This window comes from Sceloporus occidentalis, unplaced genomic scaffold (genome assembly GCF_023333645.1).
Source record: "Sceloporus occidentalis isolate IW3139 unplaced genomic scaffold, rSceOcc1.0.p SCAF_90, whole genome shotgun sequence".
Taxonomy (NCBI): Eukaryota; Metazoa; Chordata; class Lepidosauria; order Squamata; family Phrynosomatidae; genus Sceloporus; species Sceloporus occidentalis.
In genome coordinates this window covers 1,938,145-1,952,809 of record NW_028317070.1, presented here as the reverse complement: position 1 = coordinate 1,952,809, position 14,665 = coordinate 1,938,145, and the positions used below count along the sequence as shown (strand labels likewise).

The 14,665-nt window shown below is 38.7% G+C and overlaps 1 protein-coding gene across 1 annotated transcript; it reads right to left on the bottom strand.

The window, feature by feature from the left end:
• Positions 1–574: 574 nt before the first annotated feature.
• Positions 575–9,224, bottom strand: LOC149284591 (PR domain zinc finger protein 1-like). Its single transcript, XM_089496480.1, has 6 exons — positions 9,045–9,224; positions 6,261–6,380; positions 4,088–4,337; positions 1,786–2,870; positions 1,486–1,614; positions 575–1,129 (listed from the first exon to the last, which is right to left on the bottom strand). Exons 1-6 carry the CDS (start codon positions 9,222–9,224, stop codon positions 575–577), a joined length of 2,319 nt encoding a protein of 772 aa, XP_089352606.1.
• Between the last annotated feature and the right edge of the window lie 5,441 nt (positions 9,225–14,665).

The window sequence follows — 14,665 nt, the reverse complement described above, 5'->3', positions numbered from 1 at the left end:
TGGGAGAAGGGAACGAGTCACGAGATATCAATTTAAGTAAATATGCCAAGGATTAAAAACAAACCAAAAAAGAAAACTCCGGTTTTGGCAACAATTTCTTGTTCAGTGGTATGGAGGGCCTAACAAACCTCCTGCCTTTACACAAACTTTTTTAAGTTAAAAAAAACAACAAAAAACTGCCAAATATATCTACATGAATGGCCACTTTAAAAATTATGTACATAAATATATATGTATATATAGATATTCAAATTACAATGATTTCCCCCTTCATTGTAAACATTTGCTAATTATTGCTTTTAGAATGATATGTTGCATAATAAATTATGAAGTACTTTTAATAATTACGGATATATGATTGTCTTAATAATATTAAGTGAGTAGGCAATACACAAATCCCTGCCCTGTTCTATGCCCTGAGATTACAGGAGTTCCTTCCTGGAGATAGGGTTAATTTAAGGGAAAACACAATTTCACAAGTCAAAAGGCTACTGTGCAGTATTTTAAATATAAAACAACATAATGCACCAGGAACCCCCAACATCCTACAATTAACACTTGTTCCTTCTGTCAGTTAGGAGTCCGCTTGATCCATGGATTCTTGTTTAACCTTCACAGGCAACACAAAGTTGCCATTGCTTCGAACAGCAGCTTCTGGCTGTTCGTAGAAGTTATGTCCAGATGTGTGAAGTCCATTTCCTGTACTCCTGGACACTTTCATATTTGCACCTTCAATCTCCCGCCTGAGGAGGGACATCATTTCATTCTCCCCAGCTGGCAGCATGTCTATGTCTTCCATGTCGTCTAACCTGTCTGCACTGTCACTGATGTCAAACTTTTCAATCTCTTCATTGACGCGATTAAGTTCCTCCCTGGTCAGGCCTGGTCTCGGCATTACCGGACAGTTCCCCTTCATGTGGAAGCTGAGGCTGCACAAGTGGATGTAGCTCTTGTGGCAATGGATGCATTTGTGAGGGCGTTCCCTTGTGTGAAGGCGCTTGTGCAGCTTGAGGTGGACAAACTGAGTAAATTTTGCTGGACACAGCTTGCACTGGTAGGGCTTTTCTCCAGAATGGAGACGCAGATGAGTCTTTAAATTACTTGTGCTGCTGAACCGTTTGTGACATACCTGAAGCAGAGAACAAAAAGGGTATATTATAGATTTCGTTATTGGAATACTGAAATTATGCTGAAAGCAGTTGAAATTGTTTGAGGAATGTTTAAAATCAAAGCATTAAAATCTGTTGTCTGGCTGGTAACTTCTCTGTGTTGCCATTGACCAGCTTCATTTGCAAGTTAATTTCTATAATGGGGAACAACTAATTTCCATACGGGCCTCATTGGTGGTGTAACAAAATGGGCAAGGCTAATAAATGTAGTATCTAACAGTTTAACATTTGGCTGTCAACAAGAATTAGAAACGCTGGTTTCCAGCACATATGATAGTTATATAAGATGGACATTTTGATTTTGCAGTGAACATACCTGACATTCATGAGGCTTCTCCCCCGTATGTACCAAAAAGTGCTTCTGTAGATGTGCCAGCTGTGTAAATCCTTTGCTGCAAGTCTGACATTTGAATGGCCGCTCACCACTGTGTACCCGGAGATGCACCTTTATTTAAAAAAAAAATAGGGATGACAGGCATAAGAATGTGTTTGTAAGGTATAAATTCACAGGATATCTACAACTAATAAAATGATTTTAGCTTTTAAACCAATCATACCTACACACAACAAATCAAGTTAAAAATATAAAGAGTAACTGAGTCCATGTTATAAATACCTTGAGATTTGAAAGTTGTCCAAATGTCTTTGAGCAAACGTTACACTCGTATTTGATCTTGCCATTCTGCTTTTTCAGTGGGTAGGGAAGAGTCTTATAGCCAGTCATATGTCTCTTGCTTTTAATGAGATTGATGGCTTCATCGCTGCTTGTGGTCATCACAGGTGAGGTAGGTTTTGGTTGCATTATATGGTCTGACGTTGCTGCTGTTCCAGCAGTAGGCGACCCACTTGGAGGACTAATCTGTTTGTCTTTCATGCTAGCAGCTGCGCCCGTGATAGAAAAGGCACTATTGGGTGCAGGAATAAGAAAATCTCTTGGTTGATCAGGTTGACGTAGTCTATGGCCTCCCTCATGGGGCAAGGAACCCGGGAGAGCAGTTGGGTTCAGCATGTGGTGAGGAAGGTTTCCACCCCCAAGGACACTGCTGTAAACAGAGTACATTCTTGGGAAGAGATTGAAATTATTCATGGCATTAATGTTGTTTAATGCGTTGATGCCATTGCAACCAATGCTGTATGGTGGTAACAAGAACTTGGAGTATGGAGAATTATAAGGTGGCAAAAATGTTTGTGGGAGGTGACTGGCTGGGGGTGCATAGCCATGGAAAGAACCCAAGCCTTCAGTGCTAAATGGTCTATTCAGGAACGGGTACAATTCTCTGTGATCCTGTGACAAGTGATGAGGTGAAACAGAAGAAGAAGGGCTACTGTGGGGGCTCTGGTCTGGGCTACCTCTTGATGATGGACTTGGTGTGCCGGATGGTTGAATTGGAGAATGCATGAAGTAATTTTGTCTCTCCATGGTGTACCCCATAGAAGCATTCAAATAGTCTCCATGAATGTGGGATGGAAATGGATAGACTACCCGTGGAAAGAAAGATCTCTCAGGGCTGCAGTTTTTGTGCAGGTCCATTGTATCTTTTTCAGGAGAGACAGCATTAATATTGTTCAGTAAGAACTCCTTAGATTTGGTTTGGTTTGTCGTGTTCTTCAGAATCTCCTTTACACTGTGCTCCTTTTTGGGTGTGCTTTTTTGGACTTCTTTATGGGCAATCTGATCCTCAGTGATGATAAGACTGTGCTCTGTAAAATAAATACTACAGTAAGTCAAGTGGAAATAATACATTAGTTAAGTTGACAAATGTCACAAATAATCAACCAAAATGGAACATTCAGATTTCCATTAACAAAGTTCTGTGTCAAAGGCTTAAAGCTTTTATAGGCTTTGCAACTACGTTATGCTAAGATAATTGTATTTTCATGGAAGAAGGGAAGATAGCAGATTTTTTGTTTGTTTTGTTAACACAGAAGCGTACCAACTTCAGCAGCACTCAGCAGCTGCTCACTAGGAGACCACTTTAGAAACAAAAATACTCGTGACACGAAGAAGGTGTTGATCTAGGGTATTGATTGAGAGCATTCAGAGGAGGTAGACTGAGACCACTAGTTAAAAATAAATACAGCTTATCACGCTGATCTGTCTTTCACTGGGACATGACAGACAGGAAGTTCAAATTTGTTTCTTTTAAACTAAAAGGGAAAAAAACAAACAAAAGAGAGGAGGGAAAAGACAAACACTTCGGCTTCCATAGGAAAGCAATCTTAGAAGATTTTACCTTGCATTTTGATTCCCAGTAAAATGAGTAGTTAACAGATTTTAACATGGGATAAAAAAAAAAAAGCAAGAACTCATTTTTTGAAAGCAATTCGGCAAGCTAAAGTTCGATTTATTGACAGGGGTCTGGTTGCAAATTTTTTTTAACCCTCAAATAAGCCACCACGGCGAAAGTTTAAGTGAAATAATAAAAAAATATATAGAAAAACCAAATACCATGAAACTGACAGTAACTTAGATCTGATGAGATATGTGGTAGAGCAAGAGATAAAATCAGGCTCTCCCCAAAGAAAGGAAGTAAAGTTTGAATTCAAAAAAAATGACCTCAAATGGTTTGCTCAGAGCTCAGCTCTTGGTTTATGTGGTGTCTGTTAACGTGTGAACACTTTTTCTTTGTTATCTGAAATGTATGTTCTTTCCTATATGACACTATTGTGCCACGCCAGTGCTTTTCTACACATTTGATTTCGGTTTAAGGAAAAAAGTGCTCTTGCCGAGCAGCCCACTTATCGAAATGAAATTTTGCACCAGAGAAACCTTGCACCACCCTGCTAGATTTCAGGTACTTTTTATATGCAGAAACACCCACTGTTGAAGTACATCCATTTAATTATGGGCTTTATTCTTGGATCATTTAGGCAGTGCTAGCATTCTTATCATTCCGTGTACATTCTAATCTACTTACTGAGATTCGTCACAAGGTCTCCTGAGGAAGGATAATGAAGTCTGTCAGCAAAGTCCCGGCAGTACCACACCAGCAGCTCATGATTGGCTGGAATAGCCTTAATTGTGTAGAAATAAATGTTCATGCCATTCTGGCAGGCAGCCAGGTTCTGCTCCTGAAGAGAGTGCGCTGGGTTCACGTAACGCATCCAGTTGCTCTTATCTTCATTATACCCGTCAATGAAATGATGAAATTCCCCATTAGAGTAGATCTACAGGTGGATAAAGAAAGGGGCATATGATATGATGAGGAAAAAGGAAATCTGTCTGTGAACATGTGAAGAAAAGATCAGCATTAACAATCACAATTTCTCTCTTATAAAAAAAACAACAACAACAGACAGTCCAGAAAATACTGTAAAACAGGAATTTTAATTCAAATGGGTTGCACTTATATTTAGATAATATAAAGAAATATAGGGAAATGATTTTAATTTACTATTCAATGTTAAAAGTTAACAAACTTCATTCTCTTTCATTTATTTTTTGGTTAACTTTTTTTTAAATGTACCCAGGGAGACCAAATCTTGTTATAGTTCAATATATTTGCCTATATTAGAAGGTCTACTGAGTTAGGAACAACTTATAATTACTATGTTGCTCAAGAAGAAGCACCTATGGTTACTTGATCTGATGATTTAATGATACCAACTTCATCATTCCACACTCATGTATTTTTTAAAGGGACAGTGTCATCATTTACACCACGTCAAAGCAGAGTTTCTCTTTGGCCGCCCCAATCCCGTTCCACCCCCTGCCCCCACTCCCTGCAAGACTAAAATAAAACTTAATTATATAAATACTTGGAATGCAGTCATGTTGCAAAACACTGGGTGGGGTAAAGGTGAACTTCACCTGCCACAACAATGAGCCATAAGCTGGAGCCAGGCCAACAGTGTCATTCATTCTCACTCACTTTTCCTCTCACAAAGACAAGCACAGTCTTGTGCACATCTATCTATATGCATACACGCACACCTATCATATCACTATAAAATAGGAATCATTTACAATAGGAACATTAAAAGTGAACAACAATGGGGAATCGGTACAATCTCCGCACAGATCAAAAATCAAAACATGCTTTATTGGTAACAGATACGTGTGAATGAAATGCACCTAGCCAATGCTACCCCAAAACTCTGCATTTAGAAGCTAGTATCGGTAGGATCCTAGACTGGGAAACTGCCACATATACTTTGTCTAAGTAAAGGCAAAAAGGCTAACAAAGCTGACAATATGGTAAATGTATTTGTTCTGCTCGACGCTCAGGCACACAAAGGGTTAATGGTATATTATAATGCAGTAGTAGCCACAATTGGTCCTTAAGACTAGCATTGTGTATGTTGTCTGTGGCATTTCAAGCACAAACAATCACTTTCTTTTGAAAGCATCTTTGTGTAAATGTAATACAGGGGGAGGAATAAAGGTGGCTGTTTCAGTGCATTGTGTCATTTGTCTCAGGGATTATGAGGAGTGTGGGTTTCCTTATTTTCTGGTGCCCAGAGCCCTTCAGGAACCCCAGATGCGTGTCATGCCACGTTATAAGTGGAAACCAAATGTTGCCATATTCGGACTGCCGCTTGACCCTCCAACTTCCACAATCTCTCACGGCACTTTATCTCAAAGGGTTAATGAGAAAAGCAGTCATTTTGTGTGTGTGGTGGTGGGGATGGCATGTTCACGAACAATCTACCCCCAGGTTGGGAGATTTCCACGTAAGACAAAAGCGCAGAGAATGTGCTGACTCACAGTACACTTACAAGAAATAATGTCACTTAAGGGGTTTGTTCAACACCACACATCCTCTAACTCAATGCATGAGCCAAGTGAAGGGAACTTCTTTTCTTATGTACCAGATGTTCCCATCGCCGCCAGCAAAGCCAGGAAGTGAATTGTATCATTTGAGAAATGATTTGCCACAATTTCCTCTACCTGTGCTTCACATTTCCTCTTATACGTGCGTACGCGCAATGATGAGCATTTTCTGTAACAATTTGGCTAACAATGTCAAAGCAGAGGAACCAATGGACTTGCGTTGGGCAACAAAATCAAGCTCCCTCCACGTAAAGGAGCGACAACGAAATGTAGATGTCTGGGGGGTTCTAATGTCTGCCAATACACTTGTCACTCACCCGCCAAAAGTATTTTCTGTTAGCGTTCTTGGGGACAGTGTCATTTGTGTAGATTTCCCCAATGAATGGCCCAAATCTGGTTCCTTTGGGGATATATTCTTGGCTTACAACTCCGATTACCTGGCAAAGAAAAGCGGAATAATTACAATGAGTAAAACATATTTAAAAGGCATTCGCAGGGCATAAGGAGTAGAAATATACCACCCTGCCCAAACATAGACAGTCATTTCAACCTACACAACGAACATATAAACAACCATAAATGACAAAAGTAGGAACAAAAGTATTTTTTTAATTTGAAATTATTTATTCATTTTAAGCAATACCCGTAAATAGTTAAAAGCAACTATCTGTAGCCAGAGAGAAGGAAGACAAGCTCAGCTATAGTGTACTGTTTGTCAAACACTGATGTAAAACACGGTCACCAGACTATGTCTAAAGTATTTTTAGTTAAACCAACACATGTACAACGCAAAAAGAGCAAAGTATAGTTCACACTTCATGACTGGACTGGAAATACTGGTGTCCAAGGTGAGTATCAGTTTCTTTGAAAGGGACAGTGAAGCGATTTTACGTACCAGCAGTCAAGGTAAAAGGATAAGGGCTGCTAGAATTTAGCAGATTAGATAAATACTGGAGAGACCAAAAGAGGGCGATATAGACAACAACAAGTGAAACACACATGGCTAGACCTGACATTTTTCTCCGATACATTCAATTCACGGGAATACCTGCAAGTTCAAATTTAAAACGGCTAAGCAATAAAGTTCCATTTTAGTGGCACTGTGGATTCTTCTATTCTTGCGGAGCTATTATTAACCTGCAAGTTTAGGTTCACGACCTACTAGGTATCAATACTTCCCCGCAAGACATTTTTTCAGATTTCTGTTCTGATTAGCATATCACATTTGTGAAAAAGTTCTTGAAAACCCCCTTACTTGAAAGTGTCGAACGTGAAAAACATCTGCTGCTGAGGTTTCAGTGTTCAGTGACACAGCATGTTAGATTACTAGACTTTAGCTTTCACATCCAAAATTACATCTTTTCAAACCCCAAAATCAGACCGAACACAATACTGCGGGTACTATTTACACCCCCGAGGATGAAAACGTTCTACATTTAGGTGTCGTATACTCTTAAAGGGGAAATCTAACACTAAAGAAAAGATATGGAAAAATGTCAGGTAAATGGTATTTAGCAGTCGCAACATGTTTTTGTACTCGGAGATGTCCTCTCGGTGATTAGGAATACATTCAAAACATGGGTAATCTAAACTGGGATGAAACTGCCACTGGAACTGATCAGAAGTCCCAATGATTCATTACTGGGGCAAGGCCTTTTTTATAAACACTTCAAAAGCAGAGGCAAAGAGCTTTTAGCAAGTTCATACTTAATCTTCCCCCTCAGAACCTACCCCATTTCATTACAAGCACCACTGACCCCTCTGCTGGTTTTAAGAAAAATCAATCTATGTCATTATGTTGGGTTACAGAAGGCTCCCTGACAACCAGTGGCATTAGAAACAATAACCAGTAACCTGGTTTTCACCAACAAACATCTAGGTGCTTTGTGAGAAGAGACAGGGGGATAGACGAGTAGGAAGTTGGGATACTGAACAAACATAATATAAGAAGACACCTTTGCATCCGGATCCTTGAGTGACACAGTCGCCTAACATTTAAACAGCAGCACAAGCAGAATTATAGGAGATATGATCATCACAGAGATCATCAAGATTCTAAAAGCACCTTCATATATATATATATATATATATATATATATATATATATATGTTCAAAAGCACTACAAGGCAGTGAGAAGTCAACAGGCAAGGAACGGGTCAAAAAACTAATCCGCTCAGATCAGATGAGTTTCTGGAATTCAAAGACTTCACAACACCAAATAAAACGATTAACCAAGGGAAACTGGGGTTCTGGACTCAGGACACATAATCCATATTAAACATAAACGACCAAACACCTATGACATTAAATGAGTGCCGGAAACAGGCATACTATATAAGGCTTAACATTTTAATACTCCAATCACTTGTACACATCATGATGATGTCCTAACTGTAGTATTAATAATGTCATGACACTTTGGCAATGAAGTCTTTAATAGAGTGCAGGGTGAGAAGCTGTTCAGCTGGAAACCTGTGGAATGCAGTAGCACAAAAGGACCGACTCAGAGATGATTACCCAGCTGATCGCCTGGCTCGTACACCTAGCTATAATTGCCATATAAAAATGTAAACAGCCCGTTGCTCATCCCGGCTCACTTCACAGCCCTTATAAAAACAAAAACCTGAAGAATGCACCCACTTGAAAACCCATAAATTACACTCTTGGAGGTCTTTTTTTTCCGTGTTACAGGAGCAAACAAATTGCGACAATGCGTACTCTACGAAAAACTAGAAGTGTGAAAATATAAAAATAATAAAGCTCTCTCTTGTATCTCTAACTGAACGTATGGAGAGGGTTTGTAAAAGTTTTAACATAGATCCCTCAAAACGACTGTTAGAAATGTGCTCTGCCATCTTCCTAAAACACCTGGTCAGCAATGAGATGACAGCATTCATAAAACAAACATTAAAAAATTCAATTATTGGCACAGCAAAACCCCCAAAAGGTTATATTTCTTCATAAACATAAACACATTTTTTTCAAACACTTAGTAAAGTGGCAAGCAAACGATATCTTATTATCCAGATGCCATATTTTCCCTAAGCATCCTTTAATGTCAAGTAATCAAATACATTTTTAACCCTTTAAGCCTACTCACCTCTTTGGAGCCAGACGCATATTTGAAAAGCAGATTTCTAGGCAAAGAAGCTTGTGCCTGGGTGAGATTACTTCCATCTGAGCTGTCCCACGAGTGATCCTTCACAATATAGGTGCATTTCGCTTCAAATTCAGCCTCGGGCCACAGCGTCATATCGACTCCTTCCATGTCCATTTTCATTGTCTATTATGTCCCCTCCAGTTGGGGAGTTTCAAATAATTGAATTGTTCTTTGCCGTGTGGCAGCCTGGAAAACGGGAGAGGAGAAAAATATATGTAAGCCACGAACGTCCTTCAAAGAGGTGGTTTCCTTTGAGACTGTGAGTAATACTCTGTCTGAGGTACATTATAACATAAATTGTAAAGCTGATACACTAGTGCAGTAAAATAACTTAAGAAGTCCTTAGCTTTGTTATCAGTATATCAGTGTTAAAACGTCATAAAACAACCAGGCTATCAACCTACCTGTAGTACCCCTAACCCCTTAGCGACTGCTCCTTGCATGCCCTAAAGTGTCTAAGCATGTCTGGAGTCAAGGCTTTACGGTACTCTGTCTCTTTGGAAGTACTGCTTGGAAAGTGTCACAAACAAGAAAAGGAAGAGGAAGAAGCTGATGTCTGTGCCTGACTGAAGCTAAAAATGGAATTTGCATGCTACAAGGAGCGGAACTCAGTCCGACTCTTCCGAATGGGGAAGCCTGAACTTTCCCACCAACTTCCAGCTCATAAACAACTTTCAAAACAACCTAACCCCTCACTGACGTCTTCTTTTTCATCCTGCTGAGGACAGAGAGAGAGAGAGAAAAAAAGCCTTACATCCTGCCTGCATCCCTTGTAGCAACAATGTCGCCAAGATCACTGCAAGGTGGTCGTAGCTTAACTCCTTCCGTTTCAGAAAGCCGATTCCAAAAAGTCACAGCAGTAAAGAAGTCTATCTAATGGGAATCCACATTCCACACATTAGCCCAGACATCACTAAAATCTGCCTTCAGATTACCCGTCATCCTATACTGATACTTGCTTCAAGCTGGATATGATGTGTGAATCAGTTTTCACAAAGTAAACATATTACAAGATATATTAAAATACACTTTTAAAGCCAACAGGTTACATTTAAGACACAAAATATCAAAAAGATGTATTAACAGAACAGATACAAAATACATAATAAATTATAAAAAAGATAACAAATACACAAATTCACTGCTTTGGTATGCCTGCGCATACACACAGAGAGAAAAAAAAAAAATCACAAAAAATGCTAAAAACCCTAAAAGCCCCATAAAATAACTTTGAAGTTTAAATAAAGCATGTGGGAATTTTTTTTTAAAAAAAGTGACTACGTATGCGGTAAGAAAATATTAAACTAAATGATTTGCAAAAAAAATAATAAAAAAAGAAAAATGAGAAATGAAAATCCTCACCCAGGCAGATTCCACACACTTTTCACAACAAAAATCCAACATTGGAGGTGATCCGATCACAGACACAGACAAAGCATTTTCTTTCCAGGACTTGCGGATCTCAGAGATTAACAGACTCCACACCTTGAGATCTCTCCTCGAGCTTGCTTTCGCTCATACTGGCAGACAGGTGCTGCCTGCTGCTGAGAATCACTGAAACAGTGTGTGTGTGCGTGTGCGTGTGCATGAACTGCACTGCTTACGACTGCTCACTGCTCAGGGAGGGAGGAGCTTCACAATACCTGGCTCATCCTAACCAACAGTAGCTTGATTGCACGATGTACGCACATTGTTAGTATATTTGGAAGTCTACAAAACTTTTTTCAAATAAATACTTTTTTTTTTTTTTTTTACTTCTTCACACTGACTATACAGGAAATAATACAATTGTATATGGTATTTCACAAATGCCTTGCAACAAAGAACGGGGCATAAAAAATAGATACTGCTGTACTTAGCCTAGAAAACAGAGCGGCAGAAGTAAAATATACAGTCCCGTAAGCTTTCAAGACATCAGATGTCCCATCACAACTATTATATGTTTTTTAAGGCTTTTTGGTGGTCCACCATAACACACATTTCTCTATGAATTATTTTGTTTTCTTATAAGTGTTTTAATGGTAAGCAAAATGAAAAGAAAAAAAAAACTCACAGAAAGCGATAGATCGCATAGAGCCAAAAAAGTTTTTTATGCAAAGCAGCCAAGGAGTTAAATGGGCGATGCTGACTCAACATGCACGCATAGGAACAATATGTTCAAACTCAAGGTGGCTCTAGCTACACAGAAAAGAAAAACCAAGACGCTTTTCAGATGTAGATGTGTCGAAAGCTTTTCATTTACCATTAACAGCTCATAACGCAATGCAAAGGAAACAAAAAGTGAGAAGAAGAATCAAAACATAAACACAGCTCCAGTTTTCTTATGTTAAGTGGTAGCTTCTATAGCAACTTTACGGACGGGAAAACCAAGAAAAAGATTACTTCTCCAAACGTAGCCAGCCAATCTGTATGCAAACTTTTCTAGCTCGCGCAACCTCTGAAAAGCGTCACAAAGTCTTACTTACTGAGCTCATTTGCACAAAAGCCAACACGAAAATTCAGTAAAAGTTGAAACCGAAAAGGTTGCTTGTACATAGGCTGTGTACGCCTTTGTGAAAAGGAGCCTCGAAAGTTACCATACTACATGTATAAAGATGTGCTAAACTACTTTGTATGCACACTACTACTATGCGTATACAAATAATACGTTTATTCGGAATTCCCTGAAGAGAACGGAAAAAGGAAAGAAATAAATGAAACGCACACTGTCCATGAACGTTAATTATGTGCTAAGGCATTGTTCTTTCATAATGTGCTGACCATTCATTGTAGGGCATCCTAAATTCTAAGAAACTTCACATAAAAAAGAACAAAAGGGCCCTTTCATCTTTCACATGGGGGCACATTATTAATTGGTCATCACCTGACCAGTACTTAAGATGTCTATATTAAAAAAAACAAAAACAAAAACACGCAAATGTAGACTATTTACCATATATTTCATAAAAAGCTCTGTGCGATTTTAAAGTTAAAACTTTTATTTCAATTTCGGCTCCTAACCTCCATCCCTTCATTAATCAGCAGTTAGCATCTGTTGCTACTTTCGGCTATGTAGCAATCAGCGTAAGACGTTTACAATTTGGTCTCAGAAATTCCCTTTTCTGTGTGTGAACATGTACTGAGCAAAAATCAGCAAATGTGAAAACACCACAGCATCAGATAAACATATATTGCCATAAATTATATGCCTAAAGTAATATTTGGATTGTCGCACACGCCGATTATAGTCTACCTACAGCAAAAAAAAAAGAAGTTGAATAATCCCAGGTTTTTTTTTTCCTTCCTCCTTTCAATTAATAGTTGACACCTTATCTGCCTTTAAATGTTGCAATGTTTACTGTGCAAAATCCAGAGAAGCTTTGAAAATAGAATGAAGGGGGAAGGGCAAGACACTATAGGCTCTTAAGACTATGTCCTTGCTTATCACTTTTTCTATCAAACAGGCTATTGTTTTCCGATAGTTGTGGAAGGTGGGGTAACAGTTAATGTTCAATAGGTATCTCTCAATCCCCTCAAGTAATACGGTTGCTGAAAGAAGAGCAACACAGAGGCTCTTCTAACTTCTTCCGACGGGGGATCCAAATGGAAGACTATATGGAACTGATACAGAGGCAGGGGTGGCTTTTTTTAACCAATCCCCCAAGCAACTCTTCATGAAGAAAGACATTGTTCTTAGAAGAGATAATCCTACAATGGAGAGTCCATTAGAGGTATTAGGAGGATGGCAGAAGCTGTGATCTGCAAGAAGGGCCCTGTCCGGACAATAGACAATTAAACCTAATAAATCTGCACTTCTTGTTGCTGTTCTAATTCCTTATAATTGTGTGCTGCTTGTCCTGCCTCCCACCGCACGGGGGATGATGCATGTTTCGTATAATCTCTCCGAGTACCTGACCTACTTCCTGACATGGTCTTTTCAGGACCAGTCTTCTGTCCCATCTGGACCTTTGCCTGAAGCTTCTCTAGCACCACCCCCCACCACAGCATGATGTAAAGACAGAAAGTAGCGAGTGGCAGACCATCCCAAGACACAGCCTGATCAATATTCTACAGCACCAGACAATACTGTACGTTAATCTGCCATAACAGCTAATCATGCTCAATTTGGCTCACCAGTGATTAAACTGTACTTTTCATTAAGCTCAATGATGAAGACAGACGCACAATGCAAATCTGAACGACCAGTCGCCAGACCTACAATATGTTAACAAGAATTGACACAATTTAACCTTTTCAGATGTGTGCAGTACAGTAAAGCTGCCCAATCCACATGCAATTTAATTGCCAGCATTGTAAGATTTTTCTTTTTCGTTGCCTCGAATCCTGAAAACCTGACGTGTCCATCAGACCTGCTCTAATGAATAGGTATTTAGAGAATTTGCCCTAAAAGTTGCATCCCATTTTCAGTTAAACCACTGGTCTGTTCTCCATAGCCTATACAATCCAAATTGTTGGATTGATGATACTAATACGTAAAATACTGGAATTGATCAACACAGATCATTAATACGGAACGCATAAATATACACAATGCAAAATAATTTTGGGGAAAGTTCTAAATCAATTAACTATTGAAATTACAAAGAGATGTAGGTGTAAGCTTGCGAGCAGGGCTCTCTCCACCAAATGTATCGGTTTGTCTTAGTCTGTCAATTCTTGTCTTGTCATATCCCTTGAATTTATGTATTGTATTAAGCGCTGCGTAAACTGTTGGCGCTATATAAATAAAAGATAATAATAATAATAAATAGGTGCCAATTCTGACTGTATGGGGTATCAGCAAAATGAATTCACAGATTCACATTTCTCCGCAAATAGATTACTACTCAGTGGCAGTAAACAACTTTTGCATATCTCACTGTATGCCACATCAATCTTTGCCACCAAGTATTTTCAAACTGTTAACAATATATCTCAGATAACTCACTTTCTTGTGATAAAGCAGAAGCTAGCAGCACCGACAGGAGCTTAACTGATAAAACAGTGTCAAACTGAAACCATTTATCATATAAGTAGGAGTCAAGCTGAAATATGGGCCCCAGGATATAGATTGATCTGGTACAGTACATTAACTAGCATAAATAACAGGCAAAGGTAAACACTTTTACTCAGGGCTAAGCAAAGAAAAACAGTGGGGGCCCTTCATCTACCCAACGTAAAGAACTTCAACCCGCTCTATTAGCGGCGTGAGTTCTCTGGGTTCTCTTAATCCCATCCAAATGTACATACATTGACTAAAGAAGAATACACATCACACCTGGGTAGTAAGTCATGTCAGACAGGGCAAATACAAGGGAACACAACACACCGGTGCTGAAATGAATATAATATATATACAAATAAACAAACAATAAAATATACTGTTTTAAGAAAAAAAATCTCAACAAAAATTTAAAAAATTAAATAAAAATCATAAAAAATACAAAGCAATGAGAAAGAGTGTAAAAAAATATAATACCATGAAATAGTATTCAAATATACAAAGAAGATGGTAATATTTTTTAAAGTTTTTTTCTAGTGAATTACCTTATACTGGTAACTCTTCAATACAGAAAAATATA